This window comes from Phaseolus vulgaris, chromosome 1 (genome assembly GCF_051622355.1).
Source record: "Phaseolus vulgaris cultivar YP4 chromosome 1, ASM5162235v1, whole genome shotgun sequence".
Lineage (NCBI taxonomy): Eukaryota > Viridiplantae > Streptophyta > Magnoliopsida > Fabales > Fabaceae > Phaseolus > Phaseolus vulgaris.
The window spans coordinates 8,223,991-8,246,627 of NC_143498.1; the positions used below are offsets into that span (position 1 = coordinate 8,223,991).

A 22,637-nucleotide genomic window follows, 5' to 3' on the forward strand; every position below is an offset into this window, starting at 1 on the left:
GTGTGTTTGTGAAGATTTCACCAAACATGGGTTTTTTACCGTCTAGTTGCATTGAACAGCTATGAATTCCAAGAAAGATACCTAGACTTGGATTAAAATTACTCTCTTGACCTTGTCGTCGTGTGTTGTTTTTTTAATGGACAATGCTATGCAGTGTTTTGAAAATCCGGAAAATGTTGAAACTTGTGAAAACCAACTGAATATATTTCTTGCATGATGAAATTTCTTCATGTCTGGTGTGCTAAGTTATATAACATACTAACTATATGATAAAACACCCGACAATATATTTGGCAATAAAGATATAGATAAACATTCATAAATCAAACATGCGTAAGAGTAATTTTTTTTTTTATATTCATAATTAGGTTTAAACTTAGACTGTCTAATTGGATTAACCTTGTACATGTTTAGCATTTGCTTATGAGATAAATGGGGAAATTGTTTGACTTGTCAAAAAAAAGAATTAAATAACTTATCAAATTGATTGGTGTAATTTTTTATGTATTTCAAAATGGATTATTGCTAAGTATTAATAATTGCATCAATAAGTATAATGGAATTGTTTTAGATCTTATTTTTACTTGGCTACAATCATACAACTTATTTTAAGGATATATATATATATATATATATATATATATATATATATATATATATATAAGAGTCACTAAATATTAATCGTAAAATTAGTCTTCATCAAAAGTTGACACAAAAGGATAGAAATTAAATAGTGTCAGTTTAGTATTACAAAACGTGTTCACACATAAAACATTAATGTTAATTCAATACTGTAAATCTCTCTAACAAATGCTAATAGTGTAGGCTAAAACAACGTTGACAACAATTCTTGATCAACATGACATGACAAAGGTTTCACTAACACAGATTGTCGATATAAGTTACAAGTATTATTTGGACACAACCATTTTAGACTAAACTATAAGTATTTTTTAGACACGACTCCTTTTAGAAAAACTATAAGTATTATTTGGACACAACCATTTGCTAAACTACAAGTATTCTTTATACACAACACTTATAGCTACAACAAGTATTGTTTGGACACAGTCACTCATGGCTAAAATACTTTGATAAACAAAGGTTGTGATCTAAAAGCTCACGGGGTTTTACTCACTGAAAGAGATTAACTTCCTAATATGGATACAAGATTGAGAATATTAGTTAGCCACGGTCACAAACAATGTTCTTCCTCACAAACACAAGGCTTATTATTACTTGAAATCTTGATAGCGTTAATAATAAATATCATAAGCGTCGTCAACCTTTCTTCTTCGCAAAGATCTTTTTTATATAGAATTGAAAATAAAAGATTCATTACAAATCCCTTTGGAGTTGTTGTGAGGCTTACAAGCCTTTCATCTTCTTCGTCTATTGTCTATCCATGATCAAGCACGTAGATGCATTATATGCTCTTCATGCAACCTTAAATGCATGTGGCTTCTGATACAATACATAACTTATCATATTTAAGCAAATACCTTCTTTCCTCTTTAGCGAAAAACTTGGAACCTAATATAGTTGGCTAACTCTACAACACAGACATACCACCTTTTTCAGAAAATTTGTTTGCAATGAACAACTTTAAGCACCTTCTTAAAGAGATCTTGATGTAGACATATTGTTGCAAGATCCTCTTAAGAAAAAGAAAGAGACAAACATTCCCTGCACACAAAGAATAAGTATTTAAAAGTCTTTGATGTGTACTATAAAATGTTTAGGGCTTATTCTATGTTAGATGAAGTAGAATTATCATTTGTCCTAGAAAAAACTTATCAGACAAAGAGTACTAAGCAAGGCCTTTCATCTGCTCAGTCAGACAAAACACATAACAAATAGTACTTGCGTTGTTCAACCAAAACACTTGGGTATCAACTAAACAGGGAACTTGCACATAAAGAGACATGATACTATTAAAATTATGTTTAATACTTTATTGTTAAAGGGTCGGTTGAACTTTGATCAAACATTTTCATTTTTTAAAGCTTCTAGTTATTGAGAAACATGATGTGTTAGACAACTTGTAATATATTGTCCTTTCAGTGTTTATGTCCTTTACATTTTTGTGAAGTTTGATTCTATACAAGAAGTGTTGTATTTCATATCCACCCAATTGAGTGTGAAACCTTATAGAAAGACCATTTCATTGTTGTATAACTTGAAGAACTTGAAGTGGATTTGTTTACTTAATCTATAAAGGTGTTGTGTGCTTGTTACTAAACGCAAGGGGAGTTTAGTGGATGGAGAAACTTTATGTAGTTGTGTAATTCAGAAGTGAGAGTAACAAATACTTGCAAGCATTTGATTATTTATGAAACTCTTTGTCATTTACATTTTAGAGAACTAGATGTTGTCCAAATTAGGTGCGAACTAATATAAATATAAAGTGTTCATTGTCTCTCTATACTACTCGCACAAAGCTTCTCTTGGTCAACTATTAAAACGTTTTAGAAAATTTTTGTGAACACTTTTATTTGTGAAAACCTTCAACGCATTGTTTTAGCTCTATTAAAACCCATATTTTCAAGAGCTAACCTTTTCTTTAAGTTTTTAACATGCCTAACAAAAAATAATAATACTATTCACGTTTTACCTTTAATACATGGATATGAAATTCTACATTTTGTCTCAACAAAATAATATAACAAACTAATTATATGACAATTATTGCTAATGAGCAACAAATACATCACTACAAGAAAATCATCAAATTGCAACTAATTTTAGAAACCAAAATAATTAGTTACTATTTGGTTACTATTGAACTAAATTAGAGATCATTTTGGTTTTTTTACCACAGTGGGGTTTTTTTTTTAGCCTTTTAACCCAAATGGGATCTGTTTCAAAAAAATTACAAAAATGGGGTAAGTCGTGCCAACTTGACACGACTTCATATGCAGAAGTCGTGCCAAATTGGCATGACTTTGACACGTCAACCTGAATCTGCCACGTCAACCTGAAGTCGTGCCAATTTGACACGACTTTGTCCACGTCATTTTTTTATATTGAGTAGTGAGTTATGTAATATTTAAAATTAATTTGATACATAATTTTTCAAGGATGTTAGTTTTAAGCAATCAAAAAATTAGATTCCAAATATTTGAGAAATGTTATTATATTTGGAAAATAAATAGAGAATTATTTTTGTGGATGATTCAATTCCAAATAAGCTAAAAAGATGTTCACATTATAGAACTGAATGTCACAATAGAAGCAATTGTCCGCACAGACAAGTTTAATAATAAAATTCAATTCCAAGTTTGATTATTAATTTCCTAATTTTCTTTACCTATGTATTTATTCCTTCGTAAAAAAATTTATTTATCAATTTAATTTCAAATATTACATAACTTATAATTCTAATTATAATTAAATAATTACAGTATATATTTATTTTAAAAAAATATGACGTGCACAAAGTCGTGCCAAATTGACACGACTTCAGGTTGACGTGTCAAAGTCGTGTCAAGTTCCGACTTGCCCCATTTTTGTATTTTTTTTTTTGAAACAGACCCCATTTTGGTAAAATAGGGAAAAAATAGCCCCCAATGGTAAAAGAACCAATCATTTTAGAGACTAAAAAAATTATTGGTATATATCTAAATTAGTTTCTATTATAAACAAAAATTTATAAAGTAGTTTTTAAATTGGTATCTAACAATTAGTTACCAAGATTTTAGCTACTAATATTCTAATTCTAAAAGACTAATTAAGACTAATTTAAAATCTAGAATATTAGTAACTAAAATCTTGGTAGTTAATTTAGATAATTAATAATACTTTAAATAATTTAGAAACTACTTTAAGTAAAAATAATTTTTTAATTTCTACAATAATATCTAATTTAGTTACTATGACTAATTACTTTTAGTTTGGTTACTATTTAATGAATGAATTTGTTGTAGTGAGTAATAAAATATAGTACCAGGCTTGAGAGAAGGGACTCGTGATTCATATGTTAGCATTGAATGGATTCATCTCCACAAACTCATTTAACTAATTCAAATAATGGTAGCCATATTTGAAACCTTGGATTGTCCACTCATTGAATTGTTTCTCACTTAACCGTTTATTGAACTTGGTAAACCACATTTGACAATTACATTAACAAAAAAAATTATCACACAACTAAAGCTAATTTCTTGTAAATTTCTCACCCGCAATCCCTTTAAACCTCTTGAAAAAGTTATTGTTTTTTTAACCATTTATGCAACCTAATTAACCACATTTAACAACTACATTAACCAATTTTAAACCCTCAAACCCCCTTAAATCACCACACACACGTACCCAACAGACATGAAACTGTCTTTAACACATTGTAGCCTTTCTTTATATGTGAGTGTTGAATGATTTTCTCATTGAACCATTTTATCAACCTGAATAACTACATTAATCATTTTTTTATTCAAAAACTATAAACAATTATTTTGGTTGAGGCATTTTCAGAGACATCTTTTCAGCATTTTACCACCTTTTTCAAAAAGAAAAACTTACCTTTAGCAGACAAATAAGAGACTTTCTTAATCCTTCCTTTCCAATTGTTAAAATCTTTTGAAACAAAACAAAGTTGCTCATACTCTTCTTTTCCCTTCTCTGCATTTCATTTCACTCACATTCTGCCCACGAAAGAGCAATGCCATGTCACCTTTCACTTTCATGTCACGGTGTTGAACAAAATGGTGAGGTACTTCAAACATTTTCCTTACCTTTTTCGTTTAAAACCAACAATTAATCATTGTCATAAAATACTAAGTAAGAATAAAAAACATAATTTATAATTTTGAAGGATGAAAAACATTTTTGCCTAAATCTAAGCTTAAAACTTGTTTCTTCTACAAGGAGAAACATATTAAACCTAAAATAATACAACATTAAGAAATTAATATAAAAAAATATCTTAAATTCTTTTAAGTGACGTTTTCAAACATTAAGAAATATTGGTACAAATACCAGTTCTTTTTCAAATAACGAACAGGGTCATCAAACTGGTCCAATTCAGTTTTGAAAAAAATTATATCAACCAATCAAAAACTCAAATTTGAAAAGGAAAAATTATGCTAGAATGAATTCAGGGAAAAATCATAAAAACTTCTGAGTAAGGATTAGACCTGTCAATAGTTTAGTGAGTAAAATTTAAAGGCAATTCAATACTGTTTTTTTGTATTTTCTCAGTGCACTATTGATTCTGAGCTAACAATTATCAACCTCGTGTCACTTGAGTTGGCAAGTGTGTAACGTGACATCCCTTTCATCTCTCCAACTCTGGGACAATTCTTTTTCAACCATTTTTTATACAAAGTTTTGCGATAAAGAAGGCTATAAATAAAAAGGAAATTGAACCAAAGATTTATTAATCATCTCTTTTGGCTGCATGTTTGCAGGGAATCTGTTGGTTATTTTTATTCTTTAGCTCATCTCCAGCTACCAAAAAATATGCAGTGTGCCTGAAAGAAAAAAATAATAACGTCAACATTAGCAAGAATAATCAATTGCCAGGAAGTGGGACTTTGGGTCAGAAAATAAACCTGAAAAAGTTCATCATTTTGGTCTTTGAGTCATCATCTATATCTGGAGTACTGTCTAATGCTTGTTGCATGTGATGTAACCACCTCTCTGCAGCTTGATGCGTTACAGGAAATGGGCGATGTCGACCAATTAGAGCAGGATGTCCTGCCAAATATCAAGAGAAACCAAGGTTCAATTTTCAAACTGCAAAGCTGCTAGGTAAGTCGAAGAAGCATTTCACCCTCCCCCAAGATCAGTGCAGAAAACATATAGTCAATTATAAATTCCAACAATCTAATTTTCGCTGAAAAACAAAAGATTTAGCCACGCCATTTAAATAGGTGTGCAAAGAACATGGATAGGATAAATGGATGAAAATGCAAATGGACATGAGCACAGAAACTTATTCCTCATCCTGAGAAAATTTTAATTAGTACCTCATCTCACCTCACTTCACTTAAGTTGCTAAAACTCATCTAGATTAGCTTCATTCCTCCTGATTGATTTGGATCCTGTTCTGGTCTTCAGAAACTCGATGTATTGTTGGAAAGAAAGACACATGCAACGAAACCACAATTTATTTGTGTTTTTCTCTCACTAATAGGATCATATTAAGCTGTTTAACAAAATATCCAATTAAATTCCTAAATACCAGTTAGGAAATTAGTTACTAGGATTTAAGCACAAGAGGAGAGTCCAACCGAAAAGACTACTCTATAGGTAGGTGAACCTCAAGACTTAATTATCACATCAAATAATCTGTCATACTTAATGCAGGAGACCTAACATAGTAATCCTTTAGTAGGATTGCACCTAGGTGGTTTTCACTCAATCAACACTGACCTAATAGTAACCCTTTTCCCTTTGACAACTTCATTCACCTATCAGTATTTGATTTGAGCCTTAATCTAACTTAAAGGAAACCCTTTTTGTAGCCCAACTCTTAACAAAAATATTAGCTGTTTAGACTTAAACACAAGAAGGAGTACAACCCAAAATTAGATGAGAGAACCTAAAGATTTTAGTATCATATTCTATTAAATGTGAGACTTAAAATATTGTCTCACCATCTCTAATATAGGAAATTGTATAGGGCAAGTCACTGATACAAACTCTTTTTTGTCAAGATAATCTGCACAGATTGAACCGTGGAGATAGTCTCTTAAGGCTACATTCATCCAACCTTCCCAAACCCAACTAGGTAAGTTGAAACAGATTGGTATTTCTTCAAATATGCGTAGCACGTTTAGAAGGAATATATCATGAAATGTAAACATAGATTAAATATATACACCACACAGTAACTAACAAAATGTGAAGGAGAAAATGATTCAATAGTTTGTAGCAGACCGAGAGATCCTTCATGATGAATATGAGATCACCTAAGAATAGGTGATATAGAGAAATTAGAATTCAAAGGAGGAAGAGCTTAGAGAAGAGTAAACACATACAGGAGGATGGAGTGAGACTCACATTAAGCATCTCCTACTTTCTATTCACTCCCGCGTATCCACATAGTTCTTCCTCCATTTGGGCTCCAACTATTTCCTCGTAGACCTCCCTCATCAAGATGCAGGCACTTTGGGAGTTAGTTGCCCCCATTTAAGCTCCTTAACCCACATGTCTTTGCAGGTGTTCCTCTCTCACCTCATGAATATTTGTTACCCGCATCATAACTCTTTCCCATGAAACTGACCTTGTCCTCAAAGTCAAGTGGTGGAGACAACTGTTCTTGTTCGTCATCCAGTAAGTACTTTGGTATCACCTAGTGTTGTGGCTCACCAATGTACTTCTTTAATAGTGACATGTGAAATATGGGTTGAATACGGACTGTATCAGGAAGATGTATGCAACCAATCCAACTTTCGGAATTATCTTGAATGGGCCGAGGTCTATTCTACAAACTTCTGGTTTCTTAATGCTATTGAGTTTTTTCTATATGGTTGGAGCTTAACAAAAACATATCCTGCCTCAATAAATTAGACATCTTTTTTATCTGCATAATCTTTCATTCTCTGTGCTTGTCTTGCTCCTCTAGTTGTTATCTCACACTTTATCATCACTTGCTGAAGGTTCGTACTTTAGAATTTTGGGGGGATCACAACCAAATACTGCACCATAGTGTCATGCTTATAGCTAATGAAAGGTAGAGTTGAAAGAAATAGATTATGCAACAGGTAGTATTACACCAATAAGCAGCTCATGCAAGTAATTTATACTAGGATTTCTGCTGAGTAAAACAGCATATACATTTCCAAGCATCCGTTAAGGACTTTGGATTGGCCATCAATTTGTGTATGGTAGGAGGAGCTCGTGGCCAATGTTTTTCCTTGGACTTGAATAGGTGTTGCCAGAATTTTCTAGTGAATATCTTGTCCCTATTCAAGATAATAGAATGTGGTATTCCATGAATCTTGATGACATTGTGTTAGAGCATCTTCCACCATTTTTGTTGTGAGTTGCTGAAGGGGATGAAGTAGGAAAATTTCAAGAGCCTATCAATAATAACCATGATAATAGAGTACCCATGTGACGAGGGAAGCTTCTGATAAAATCCATAGCTATATCTTGCCAAATATATTCTGGTAGTGAAAGGGGTTGTAGGAGCCCTCCTAGTGATTAAGTGAAGTATTTTTGTCTGTTGGCAAATGGAAGAAGATCTCTCGTATTGCTTAACATAAACAAGATCTCATATATTGCTTAACATCTTTGTTGACTCCCTGCCACAAAATTGGGTTGCCACAAAATTGGGTTGATACATGGGCCAAGGTTCGTGGAAAACCTGCATGACCACCAACTGGTGAATCATGAAATTCCTCAAGAGTTATCTTCTTGATAGTGGAATGAGATGGAATTGACAATTTTCCTTTCCAAAACCATAACCCCGTATGGTTTTCCACAATGGTATTATAAACAATTGCTATTGGAAACTAAACCAAAGGATCATAATGTCCTAGTTCCTTTCATAACTCCTATACAAATTCAAAATGAGGGTTGGATAACGCCAAGAATAATTGTTAGAGTGCATCTACCACTTGGTTCTCTTTACCTCGTTTGTACTAAATGGTAAAGTCAAACCACAGTAATTTTGGATGCCAAGAGTATTGCTCTGATGGTTGAATCACTTGTTCCTAAATTTCCTTTTGACTTTTATGGTATGCTTTATTGACAAAATCTATGGGCAAGTAAATAATGCCTAAACTTTGCTACTACCTCTATCATCGCATGCATCTCCCTTGCATACGTTGACTAACTTTGCATTGTCTTGATATCACTTAGGGAAAAAATGCTATAAGGTGATTATTTTGACTGAGGACATCCCCAATAACAATGGAGGATGCATCTGTCTCGAAGGCAAAGGGTTCTACAAAGTTTGAAAAAGCAAGGACAGGTGCATTTGTCAATATGGATTTAATTTTTATGCAAGTTGTTTTAGCATGATCATGCCATCAGAAGGCATTCTTCTTGAACAGGTTTGTAAGGGGTGCAACAATTAAGGCAAAATCCTTGTAATAGCTTGCTAAACCAGTGAGAGCCCTGAGTTGTTTAATCGAGGATAGTATTGGCACTATTTCATGCTATAATTTTAAAATCATCCACCTTCATCCCTTCCCTTGTCACCACATTCCCAACATAGTCAACTTAAGTCTATCATAGGAGCATTTCGAGAGCATAGTAAACAAAGAGTGTCATTTCATCAATTGCAAAACTTGAGCCAAAATGGTCAATGTGACCATTCCAACTTGGACTATACTCTACATCCCTACCCTTGTCACCACATGCCCAACATAGTCAACGTAAGTCTAGCCAGAGGAGCATTTCAAGAGCATAGTAAACAAAGATTGTCGCTTCATCAACTACAAAACTTGAGCCAAATGGTCAATGTGAGCATTCCAACTTGGACTACATAACATATCTTAACAGTAGAATGAATTTTCTCATACATGCAACAAATATGGAATTCATAAGTGCTTGGAAAGTTGTTGGTGCAGTTGCTTATCCAAAAGCAATTCGTATAATCCGTGGTGAGTTTGAAAGGTTGTTTTGTGTCTATCTTCAAGTTTCATCAATATTTGGTGATATCCAGACCTCAAATCCAGTTTTGAGAAGTGCTTAGTGACGAACAATGCATCTAATGATTTGCCTACCAAAGGCATGGGAAAAGAATCTTTGATGTTACCACATTTAAAGCACGATAATTGGCACAAAAGCCTAAATTCCATCTTTCCTTTTTACCAGCAGTATGAAAGGGAAAAAAAGGACTAGAACTAGACTGGACTATCCCAACAACTATTCTTTCAATCTCATTCTTTTGGCTATTATGATCATGCGTACAATAGAAGGTAACCCATGAGGTTGTGTGAACACTTCTTTGTATTGACTCAATAGCTTAGATACTTTAGGTTCCAACAAAGTAGGCATAACTAATAGATGCTCTGATGAAATCTCTTGGGTACATATCTATAGTGTATAAGACTTTGTTATTTCATTAGTAGACTTTAAATGCTTTAGGTGATGAAATTGTGCTTGACGAGGGTCAATAGAATCCCCTTGTAGCATAATTACTCCCCATTCATATAAAAAGTGATGAACATTTGTTATAATTAACAAGGTGTGTATCCAATTTTCCTAACCATTGAGTACCAAGAACAATTTCTACTGCAACAATTGAGAGAAAATATGCTAAAACTATTAAACAGTGACCTTGAATGTTGACTGGAATGTGTTTGACTTGACCCTCACATTCCAAATGGTCACCATTTCTAACTACTACCTTAAATTGGGGTGCCTTGTGAACATGTAACCTCAGAAACCTTGTAAGTGTTTGTATCTTAATTCCATTAATAAACCTCATGAATCTAATTGCACCTCTTGTTAAGGTTCCCTTCAAAGCATGGTATGATAGATGATGACCATGACTCTCTTCATGTAGCATGTCCTCCTAGGATGGTTGTTATACTTTGTTCACCTCACATTATCTACTTCCTCATCCATTTGTATCAAGAAGTAAGGTTTATTGGTTCCCTTATGATTGGCAGAGAACTTTTCACCATGTTTAAAGCGCAATCCCTTTTCCAATCTAGATTTGCCACAGCTTGCTTCACTCTAGCTTGTCTTTATGAAATGAAAGCATCATTAATGAGCATGTTTAGCTCAGAAGAGTGGAAAACAAGCAAGTTTAGAACTTCAAAAGAAGGGAGAAAAGTAAAAATGTAGTATATAGTCAGTTTTGGAAACCTTAAAAGTTACTGCCCCTCTTATGGTGGTCCTTTGATTGGTGGATTCGGATGCAAAACCCACAATGGGATTCATATATGAGAAGATGGATTGTGGAAAAGAAAAGATTAAATGCAACTTTAATGATATCAAGAAAGGGTAACATTTTTAAACTTTCTTTCCTTTTAAATTTAATTACTTATGTTAAATATTTGTTAAGGTAAGTAAGTGAGCTCAGTCTAGGCGGAGAGTAGTATCCACTCCAGTAATCCTTTTGTAATTTTCATACGGTTGGATATCTCATGGACTAGAATTATGGTCAAATTAATATATATATATATATATATATATATATATATATAAATAGATGCAAAACACAACTTACAAACTAATTTTGTGAAGTTGAAAACTTAAAGTCCACCTTTAAGATGGTAAGAGAGTCTAGCTTAACAAAAATTGTTGAGTTTATCATGTCTATTCGACCACCAACAAATATTCCAAGAGACCATCTTTAGTCCAGGGAAATAATGAGTTAACATTTTAAAAAAGAAATTACTGAAAACTGTTCTACTATCTAGCTACAGGATTCAGTAGATTTCAAATAATCAAATCAAATGCATTTTTTCTAAGTAATGTACGAATCAAACTCGATATTTCAGTTCATTTTAAAAGAATTATAATAATTAAACATTGCAGACACAAATATAAGTGATGTATATTTCAGTTCAGCAGCAAATGCAAGGTTCCTAGAAAGGAAAACAATACCTCTTCTTTGAGAAAAGAGAGGAGGTCCACCCATTCGTTGCACGAAGAACTCGTATTGGTTTTGAATTGCGTTTTCTTTCTCAGAATCAGCGAATATTGAACGAAACCACTCTTCCTCGTCACCATATACCCTGTTCCCAAGTCAAAACCCAACAAAAAAAAAAAATTAAGAACAGAACATAAGTGGGTTAATTGAACAAAAAGAAGAAGTACCTGTTGTAGAAATTGGTGGAGAGGTTAATGAAGGTTTGAAGGCCAAGCTTGTGAAAGAGGTTGGTTGTGTCGATGGCGAAAGCTTCCTCTGTCGCAACACCACTCCATTCGGAAGCCTTTTGTTGCAGATTCTGCATTTTTCAATTGAACAACAGTTATTCCCGGAAACTGCAGTGATGTGGATCCGTGAAAACCACGCATTGCCACTTAGGTATTTATACAGGACCACCGTGGAAATATTTATGGGAGAAAACATTTTTAGATTTTTGTTTATTTATGTACATAAATTAAATAAATAAACAAAATACTTAATACTTGTTTGTTTATTGTCTATAAAAATTCTTAGGTTTTTGTTTTCAGTTTTTAATCTAAGTTATAATGATTAAAAGTTTCAAATTTCTTTTATTCTGATTTTTTTTATTATTAAGAATAGCAATATTAACAATTTGGTGATTTTGATACATCACTAGAAGAATATAATATAATAAATAAAAAGTGTACTTTATGATATTCTTTATTTTTCTTATAATTAAATAGACTTATGTTGAATTAATTGATGAAAAAATAAAATATTTTTTCAACAATTATATACGGAGAAAAAAATGTCGATGACACTTACAATAATAGTTACCAAGTTAGCATAGGAATGACTCCTTTTGAGACATTATATGAAAGAAAGTGCATCACACCTTTGTGATGGTTTCAAGATGGTGAGAGTGTGTTAATTTGACCAAAATTAATACAACAAACCAATGAAAATGTCAAAACAATTCAAGAAAGATTGAAAACATCTCTTAGCAGGCAAAAATCTTATGCAGATCAAAGAAGACCTTTAGAATTCTATGCGGGTGAGCATGTATTTTTGAGAGTTACACTATTCACTGGTGTAGGAAGAGCAATCAAAATCAAGAAATTGACTCCTAAGTTCATAGGAGGACTTATCAAATTCTTAGGAGAATAGGTCCTCTGGCTTATGAAATTGCTTTGCTTCCTCCTTTAACTAACATTCACAATATTTTTCATGTATCCCAGCTAAAAAAGTACATACCTGATCTCAGCCACATTCTAGAGTTTGATTCCATCCAGGTGAAAGAAAATCTGTCATTTGAAGTCAACCATAATTTTAGATTCACAAGTGAAACAACTATGTGAAGAACTATTCCCATAGTGAAAGTATTGTGGGATCTCATCTCTAGAGATTCCACTTGGGAAATTGAAGAGGAGATACAAGCATCATACCCTAATCTCTTTATTGGTAAGTTCATTTTTTAGGAAGAAAATTTTTGTAGTTGGAGATAATGTAACAGTGTTACAAACAAAAGTCACAGACAGAATTATGATGCTTTGGTCAGTTGAAAATAGTAATCCTCTCAACTTATTCTACTATATATTGAATTTTTGTTTTGTTTGGATAACTTGCATTAGGTCCTTAAATCTTAAATCTTATCCAAACTAAGAGGATAAAATTCTAGAAGTTGCTTGGAAAACAAACAATTATGGTAAGGGAAGATAACTTAACTTTCAATAGTACCTTAGATTAGAAGATCTGAATGTGGAGGGGACGTGGTTCCAAGTTTCAATTTCTCTTGCAGAAATGTTAGTTGATAAAATTGTTTAATTTTATGTTGTGTGAACATGTATAAATATTATATTTTGATAGTTTGAAAGTTAAATATTATTTTTGATGTTGAAAAAGTTCTTGAATGGTATGAATTTTTAAATGTCATGTGATTGAATTATGTGTATTATATATGAATGATGAAAATTGTATGAAATTGATGTCATACATTTAGGATAATGTATGAGTTGTTGTTTGATGGCATTAAGTACGAAAAGCCTATGAGTTGTTTTCTAACTTCACTGATGATCTAAGTCATATATAGACTAAGATATCAGGTGGTGAGAAGTTGAGAGAGAGTTCATACACATCGGGTCCTGTTGTGGACACTCGGTAATGGATGTTCGAACTTACTTTGATCCTTTCTCTTGGATTCGCTGGTGATCTTTGGATCAAGTGTTAATCTCTGGTAGGGGCATACTTAATGAGTCTTCCGGAAGACGATGGATTCATGTGTAGTCAGTGGGATTGAAATGAAATCCAATGATTGTGATTGAAAATATATCCATGTGTGATCTATATGAATGATGAAATTGGTATTGAAATTTTATATGACAACATTTCTATGTTTATAAATGATTAATTTGATTCGTTCTTTTTGCATGAATTAGATACGTTGTGGAATTTTTTTTCATTAGCTTACCTTTGTTTTTCTTGTTGTGTTTAAACTACGATGATTGTACTATGTACACAAACAGATGATCATATAAGTGTCGGAGACTCTGGAAAACTTTAAGATATTGTTTTGAAACTTATATCGTAAATATTTGTATTTCTATAAGCATTTCTATAAGCTCTAATAATGTATTAGGAATATGTTTTGAAAAAACTCTAAATAATTCACATCATCAATTGTCACATCAAGTTTAAGAAAACATTGCAAAGTTACACGTGTCTATGGTTGAAGAAGAAAAAGATGAAAGGGAAAGTCATAAGGAGTTGAACTTTGATTACCCATAATAACAATAGCACGTGATAAACAAAAACACAAGTGAGCTTCTCATTATTATCCAACATGAATATATTGGTCAATATATAGTCATACAGTAAAAAAAAAAAAAAAACTGAAGTAACAAATTTCAGGTTCAAATAATATTGTCTCTGATTACTTCGAGTTCCTAAATATGTACATCTAAATTATAAAGGAAGTTAACAATAATATGGCAAAATTTCACAATTAAAAGAAGATTTAAATAAACAATTATATTTTTTTTATATATACAACTAGATAGTATATGAACAGTTTTTGAATCTTCCTTTGCACCAGAATCAGTTTAAAGTACTTTGAAAATGTTGTGATCCATAAGTTAGATTAATCCTAGTATTTCGATTAAAAGACAAGAATGTAAAATAAGTAATTAAAATATATTAACAATAATATGTAAAAAAAACATTAGAGTATATAAAAGATTATGGAATTAGACATTACTTAAAATAATATATGTTGTTGGGGGACAAGTGTTTTGGGAAAGCCATGAAGGATAGGTCATAATTTAGACATTATTTGCTGTCAACTACATTTCCATTTCATCATTGGTGCATATATCATATAAAGGTCACAAAACACATTTATTATTCTCACTATTGCCTTCAATGTCAACAATCACTACTTCTTTTGTTTGTATAAAAAAAATCATAAATAAATTTAGAGAAAAAAAATTATTGAATGTTATATTAATTAAATTAAATAGTATTTTACAAACTAAATAATTATTGATATATAAAGTGGTCTCTATTATTAATAAAAATTATAAAATAGTTTATAAATTGGTATTTAACATTAGCTATCAATGTTTTACTTGTCAATGTTTTAGTTACTTTAGATTCTAAATTAGTCTCTAAAATACTAATAGAATAGTTATTAGCTAAAATTTTGGTAGTTAATGGTTAAATACTAAGTTAGAAACTATTTTATGATTTTTTATTAATAATAGAAACTACTTTAGATATCAATAAAAAAAAATTAATTTATAAAATAGTATCTAATTTAGTCAATATAGTAATAATTATTTTGGTCTCTAAAATTAGTTTCTATTTAATAATTTTCTTATAGTGTAAATATTATTATAACTAATTTTAATTTATTTAATTATATCATTTATAAAATAACATTAACTTAATTGAACTTTAATAGTCATTATCTTTATGAAAATAGAAGAAATACATAATAAAGAATGTTGAATTTTGTATTTAGAACTTTTGAAAACTTTTGCAAATAAAATGTTTGATAAAGTTTTAACATATGTACTGTCAAAACATTATTGAAATCTCATCTTGGGAAAGCTCTATTTTTATTAGTGACAAATTAATAAAATGCAATTCAAAGAGACAAGGATAGAAAGAGATTTACAATAGGTGTTTTTATATTAGTTTGTCTAAAAACTCAGACGATGTATAATTTTTGGTCAACATTATCAAATTTCATTAGCATACTAATGTTGCAAGATTTGAGACTAATATTCTTTAGACTTTCATAATTTCTAACTAAACATATAATATTGTTTTGACTGCAACTACTCCTAGTTAAACATTAAGTACTCTTTAAGCACATAACAACTTCTAACTAAAATTTAAGTATTATTTATTTAAACAAATTTGATAAATAAATAAATATGATCTAAAATACCATAAGGTTAGCTCACTAAAATAGAGTTAACATCTTAAGAAGAATACTCTAGCGCGAGTGTGTGAGAGTATATGGGATATGTGGTTGTATGTGTGCATAGGCATACATATGTGCGTGTGTGGGTAAATGGATATGTGTGAGTGTGTAATACTCAAACAACTACCTATATTGGTAGGACGAAAAACTTCATTGCCATTTAATGAAAATGGGAAAAATGAGAATTTTAAAATTGATGAAAGCCTAAAGGGAGATATGGGGTGTAAAAAAGTAGTTGACTGAATATGCTAATGGAAATGACGAGTCTCTTCAACCATTTATCACATTCTGTCTGTAGCCTTATAACTCAATTGGCAAATGGGAAAATATATCAGGCTTAATTAAACTTTTATTACATAGTCTTTTCGTTTTGGTTCCTACTTTTTTTTGGTCAGATTTTTTTAGTCCATACTTTTAAATCTATGTTAATTCTAGCAATAATAAGGATGTTATCACATGACATGTTAATAAAATTGTTAATCCAATACTGATAACTTTTTTAAAATTGTTAAGTCAACATATGATGTCATTAGAGATTAAAAAAAAAAAACATATTTAGATTTATGGGGAATAAAACAAAAAAATTAGAAATTTTCTTTTATTTCAAAATATAGCGGGTGTATGATTGTTTGGAGGATTTATATGTTTAAAAGACTGTCAACGACTAGTTCATCTCTCACAGTAGAGAACTTGTTTTTTTTTTTATTAAGCAGGAAGAGAATAACACTTTGAAGTTATATACATCTTCAACTATGAATTTTTTTTTAAAAGTTTTAATTGTGGTGTAAACGAATCTTCAATCTTATTTGCAAAGGAAAAGTTCTATTATCAAAACATTATTTTTAATTTATGTAACAATTTTTTACTCCAACTTCTCTTATTTCACGTTTTTCGAACCAATTTACTGACATGTTTTGGTATTTCCATTTCTAAAATAATTACAAATTGCAAATAATTTTTAAAGTAAAAAATATAATTTATTCAGTTAATTGTTGTGAATTTTTTACAATAATAAATATAAGTATATTTAAACAAAATGGATAAATTGTGTTAATGTTAAAATAACTGATTTAAACTTTTAAAAAAAGAATTAACATCTTAAGTATGTTTTTATAATGTCAGCTTTTAGTTTACTTTCTTTTCAGTCTTCATATAGATGATACTTTGATTAACCCAACAAATATTTTATTTTTAATTTTAGTTTAAAAAATTATATCAATTTTAATTTTAATCACATAAATAAATATTCTTAAATCCGTACAAAAATATATCACATACCCTTTTTATTACCTGAACAATGCTAAGTTAAGAATTTTATTCATGTTTAAGTAAAAAGTTATTGGTCACCAGTCACCGTTACAATTAAAGACATACTAGAAGAAAAGTTGAGAATGACAAATACTTTTTTACATGTAATTCAACCACTGTTTTTACATGAGAAGCCAAGATATTATTCACATGTTTCAATAAACTATTCATGAGCATTTACAAAATGAGAAAATAAAATGGAAAACTTGTAGAAGTTTCCATTAGCTAAAGTTAATGATAGGATATTAAAAATAAACTTTCTGAAAAAACTAATACAATTTCTAACAATAGAACCTATATCATCACCATCATTGACAATTTCTGGCAACAAGGAAGTGAAAACAATGTAACGTTGTTGAATAAGGGGAATCAAAAGCAATGACAGCCAAGAGAAGAAAATGAGGACTTTCTGTTGAACAGAGCAAGATAAAACAAGCACAGACAACAGGACATTTTGAGTTTCTCTAATATTGATTCACATCAAATAAAGGCGGAACTCGAAGATATAGGGGAACATGGCCAAAATGCTTAAAGGGGAACATGGCCAAAATGCTTAAAGGGGAACATGGCCAAAATGCTTAAACTTGGCTGTGATCGAAGAAATCCTCAGTCCAACTTGTCCTTGTTCTGTTGAGGTTCAAAATAATGGTCACAATTGATATTACAGAAATTTTAGTTAATACGGCCACAGTTCATAAACCCTCTATACAGATAAAATCAACCTTATTTGTAGATCAGGACTGAGAAAAAAAGAATGTTATAATCCTGTCATATCTGCAACGAAAACCAGAAAGTCAGCAGCAACAATGGCCTCTGGTTTCACAGCCAAATAGCTCCCAAAACCTTAACGAAAATAGCATCAAGGAGAAAATGCTTATAATAAACAGAACTAGTATATTATATAGAGGAAAAGAATTTAATAGTCAAATCAAATCAATGCAGAAACATTATCTTGGGCCTTCCAACAAATTCATTGACAAAATACGTCTTATTTTGGAGGCATCCTTAAAAAAGTAAATGAAACAGGCAACTCAAAAGGGTTTCTGCATTTACAATTAACAACTTCACCGCCCCCACCCTACCCCCTCAATACTGATGAGTCAATATGAATAATATTCTGTTCATCTAAACTTCTAAGTCCGTGTATACTAAAAATTGTACATAAAATTTTCAAAATAAAATGATCCTGCTGCTACAAACAACTTAATATATGAAGATGATGATTGGATAAATTACTTCAGATGGCAGTATGACCAAAAAACCCTCATAAGCAAGGTGTCCACACTACTTATTAATTTAAGCTCATAACTTACTGTTTTACAGATGGCCTAGCTTTTGCAGAAACCTCTGAGCAAGGGATATAGTAACCAGTTTTTGCATCTGAGAAGAGAAACTAAACTTCATTTTCATGAAATACATCAGACATTCAAAGTGCTCATGAACTTCCTTCTCAGAAACTAAGAAAAGCCTACATTATGCACCGCAGGGTCCAGAGAAAAATTATATACAGTAGCCATCCAGCTGATGAGGGGGAAATATTATCCCTGTTGTTCGTTTATAGAAACACATGACTAGGAAATTACACAACTGCAGATGCTGTTCTGCGAAGATCAGGTACACCATTACCATATTTTGCACTAAACGTCGGGCTTCTCAAGCTGCCATGTCTTAGAGGCCTTGGCCGATAAAGAAACAAGAGCATTTCCTCAAGCTTCTGAACTGTGTACTTTGCATATTTTGTGGAGCTAGCATCTTGCTCCACCAAAGGACCATAATTCTGCATGTAACTGCGGTATACAGGCACCACAGCTTGCACTATAAGCTGACATGTCTTCTCCCTCAGATCCCGTTCTGGCATTATCCAACTTGACTGCTTAGTATACATCTCATCAAAAACTTCATTGAACTTCTTCAACCTTTTCTTAACCAGGTCACGGGCAGTGGCACGTCCTCCAGAGAAAAGAATCAACCTTTCCCTACTCAAATGTCCAGGAAGCTTTCCCCAGCTGTCCCTCAAAAAGATTGTGGAGTAATATTCCTTATACTGTTCGTGATTCTTTAGCCAGGAATCCCCCAAGAGTTCCCCAAGCTTTGTCCCTTTCAAATGCTTGCACAGATGCCAGTGATTGTTCATAGCAAAAAAGTGGGACAGTGTAGGATCATCATAAGCCTTGATCCAAGTCTCCACATTCTGCTCAACAGCCTTCACAATATTCAAAATCTCAGTAACAAGGAGTCTATCCTGAAAGCTTTGGCGCTTCCAACTTCTGTGAATGATCAGAACCTGAGTCAGTATCGGCTTATAGTCCTCCCCAAGGAGCTTGTTACAGTAATCAGTGATAAAGCTCACCAATCTCGGCACACTGCCATCCACTGGTGGTGGATTCGGCCTCTGCAACTCCACCTGAACAAAAAGCTCCCAGAAAATCTCTGCAGCCCCATCAATCACCCTCTTAATAAGATCCCGAGTCAAATTCTGTATCTCAGCACATGGCCCACCGCCAAAAAGTCGGTTGAAATCCAATCTCAACTTGCTCAACGAAGCGAAAATATCCAACAACTTTAAAAGCTTAATGGGGTCCTTCTTACTCTCAGTAACTGTCTTCCCAAACTGAAGAAACGCCAGTATACCCGCCTGCGCAGCTATCTTCGAAAAGCAACCCATCCACACATCCAATCCAATTCTCTCAAACACATCATTGCAAAGCTTATACTCAGCCTCAAACAAATGTTTCACCGCAAACTCCAAATGCTTCCCCCACTGAGCTATATACCCCTCAATGCTCTGCACATCATTGAACTCCGACACAGAAATCTCAAGGTAATCCAAATTCAGCGCCTGCAAACTTGCCCTAACATTGGAACTCCTGGCCTCAACATAAATCCCCACACACCTATCCAGCCTGTCATTGGCAATCAACCGCCCCAGAATCGCCTGCAGCTTCTGCACAACGGATACAGGCAGCGGCGACGGCGCAATGCACGCCATACCATCACCGGCCACCGCCACCGACATCGGCAATGGCACGCTATTCTCAGTCAACAGCAACCTGAACTCATCCTCCAACTTGCACAATGCAGCCTCCAACAAGCCACCATCGAGTTCTCCGTGCTGCGACTCGCGAAGATTCTTCAACTCCTTCTTCAAATTCGCCAGATAAACCTGATCAGCAACGGAATTGTCCTCCAAATACTCAACTATGTCCTCCAACCACTGTATGGCCAACCCGCAATTGTCCCCCAAGAACCTCAGCGCCTCCTGGAGACGTTTCAGCACCGACAAGTACCCGGCGATGTCGCTCCGGGGATCCGACAGCAACGACTTTTCCAGGCCGTGGACGGCGTCAAAAACCTTGAGCACCGCCGCGGCGGGGCCCACGGCGCGGTTGATGTGACCGCCAACGGCCACGAGAGCGTCCCTCTCAGCGCGAATCGGCCGCACCGCCGATCCCAGCGACGGCAGCCGCTGCCTGATTTCCGCCAACCTCGGCCCCGCTTTCTCCAATGCTAACCCTACCGACTTCGATTTCTCTAAGCTGAGCCTCAGCGATTTCTCAGCTCTGATCAAATTCTCCATTCTAGAACCTTCCATTTTCGCGTGATAACTGATTCCAGATCGCTTCAGATTCTTCTTCTTCTTTTCCCTCTATCTCACTCCCGTTTACCTCGGAATCATCGAAAAGCAGTGTTTGGATGAAGTTGGAAACTTAGGCGTGAAGTAGAAGAGGACTCCAAAATGAGAGTGAAGATTCTGCGGTGAAAGGAAAAGAAGGAGAGTTGATGTTGCGGGAGAAGGCAAACGAGTTGACTCAGCAACAACGAGTTTTGAGTGAAAAAGGAGAAACGAAAATGGATGTGAGAATCTGAATCTCTGGTTTGAATATGAGAGAGAAGAGAAACCCTAAGGACGAAGAAATTAGAAAAGAATGTGAAGAGAGAGAGAGAGAGAGAGAGAGAGAGAGAGAGAGAATGTGGCACCTTTTTAGGGTGTGGCAGAGTGCATGACAGAATGCAAAAATGCTGTTTCTGTGTGTCTATGTAGTTTAATTATTCTTCTCTCTCTCTCACTCTCTTTTCAATTTTCTTTTTGCTCTTTCTTTTTTTCTTTACTTTCCCTGGATTACACTTTTCCATTTTCACTTAATCAAACAATTAAATGTAATAATCATTATCATGGAATTAGTAATTTACAAATTTCATATATAAATTATTCATTATTAATATTTAAAGATTATTGACTTCCTCAAAAATTATATTATTTCAAAAAATTTATTATACTGATGTGTACAATTTAATAATGACGTAAATAAATTTTAAACACCCAATTACGGATGGATAAGTGAACCAGTGTTTTAAATGAATCACGTGAGTTTGAATTTGCAAAATAAATGATAATTTAACTTATAAAATCTATCAAGTTAATTGAAATTTATTTATATTTATCAAATTTAATGAATTTCCTTTTTTTAAGTTTATTATTTATGTGATTTTTTATGTCTAAAAGTTGAGCCAACAAGTTCGTTTAAATTCATAAATTAGAGTTGTAAATGTTTTGGATTTAATAAATCGAACATGTAATATAATTGCACTAATTTAAGAAAATAAAAGTATGTTATTTTTTAAATTTGTTAACTCAACAGACCAATTTATGAACTTGGATTTATATGCCACTCCGTTCAATAATAATTTTTAACAATTTTTTTTTCATTATGATAGAAATTGAAATTGAAATAATAATTAACATTTGAAATTTATTCTATTTAAACTAATTGTAATATTGGTTATGGTTGAGTCATGCGTATTAATTTTTTATTTCTCTTTAAGTTATGGGATAAAAAATATTAATGATGCGATATAAATATTTTTATAAAATCATCATGCATACAAATTTAGATTTTTTTTTCTACATAGCATAATGTGCCTTATATTTTTATAAATACTATGTTTTTTTATCTTAGAATTCGGTAATCTGTCAGAATTTGATTCTCGATAAATCGAATTCTGAGCTGATTTTTTTTTCTCATTTTGATTTATTAAATAATTAATTGAAGGAGAAAATTTAGGTGAAAAAAATTATAAAAATAATTAATTGAAAAAATTATTTGGATAAAATATTAAAATTAATTTTAAAAATAATAATACTAATTTATTATACTCAGTACGTGTCAAGGATTTAATTATTTAGAGAAGTAAAAAATTAGATAAAGAAATATTTAAAAATATATATATTTAAAAGAAATATAAATAAGTATATTTTTTAAAGAATTAGAAGAAAATAATGGAATGTGTGTGATCTAAATTAATTGATTGAGTTAAAAAAATATA

At 32.3% G+C, this 22,637-nt stretch overlaps 2 protein-coding genes across 3 annotated transcripts; both read right to left on the bottom strand.

Annotated features, from left to right (window-relative positions):
- Window positions 1–5,126: 5,126 nt before the first annotated feature.
- Window positions 5,127–11,968, bottom strand: LOC137813413 (group 2 truncated hemoglobin 3-2). Its single transcript, XM_068615639.2, has 4 exons — window positions 11,725–11,968; window positions 11,512–11,642; window positions 5,550–5,694; window positions 5,127–5,468 (listed from the first exon to the last, which is right to left on the bottom strand). Exons 1-4 carry the CDS (start codon window positions 11,859–11,861, stop codon window positions 5,375–5,377), a joined length of 507 nt encoding a protein of 168 aa, XP_068471740.1. The 5' UTR covers window positions 11,862–11,968; the 3' UTR covers window positions 5,127–5,374.
- Window positions 11,969–17,703: 5,735 nt separating this feature from the next.
- Window positions 17,704–21,327, bottom strand: EXO70G1 (exocyst subunit exo70 family protein G1). Of its 2 annotated transcripts, XM_068615642.2 has the most exons (3): window positions 18,626–21,327; window positions 18,035–18,086; window positions 17,704–17,939 (listed from the first exon to the last, which is right to left on the bottom strand). In XM_068615642.2, exon 1 carries the CDS (start codon window positions 20,902–20,904, stop codon window positions 18,892–18,894), a length of 2,013 nt encoding a protein of 670 aa, XP_068471743.2. In that variant the 5' UTR covers window positions 20,905–21,327; the 3' UTR covers window positions 17,704–17,939; window positions 18,035–18,086; window positions 18,626–18,891. The 2 variants fall into 2 exon arrangements, with proteins under 2 accessions (XP_068471743.2, XP_068471741.2); XM_068615640.2 differs by having other exon boundaries at window positions 17,704–18,086.
- Between the last annotated feature and the right edge of the window lie 1,310 nt (window positions 21,328–22,637).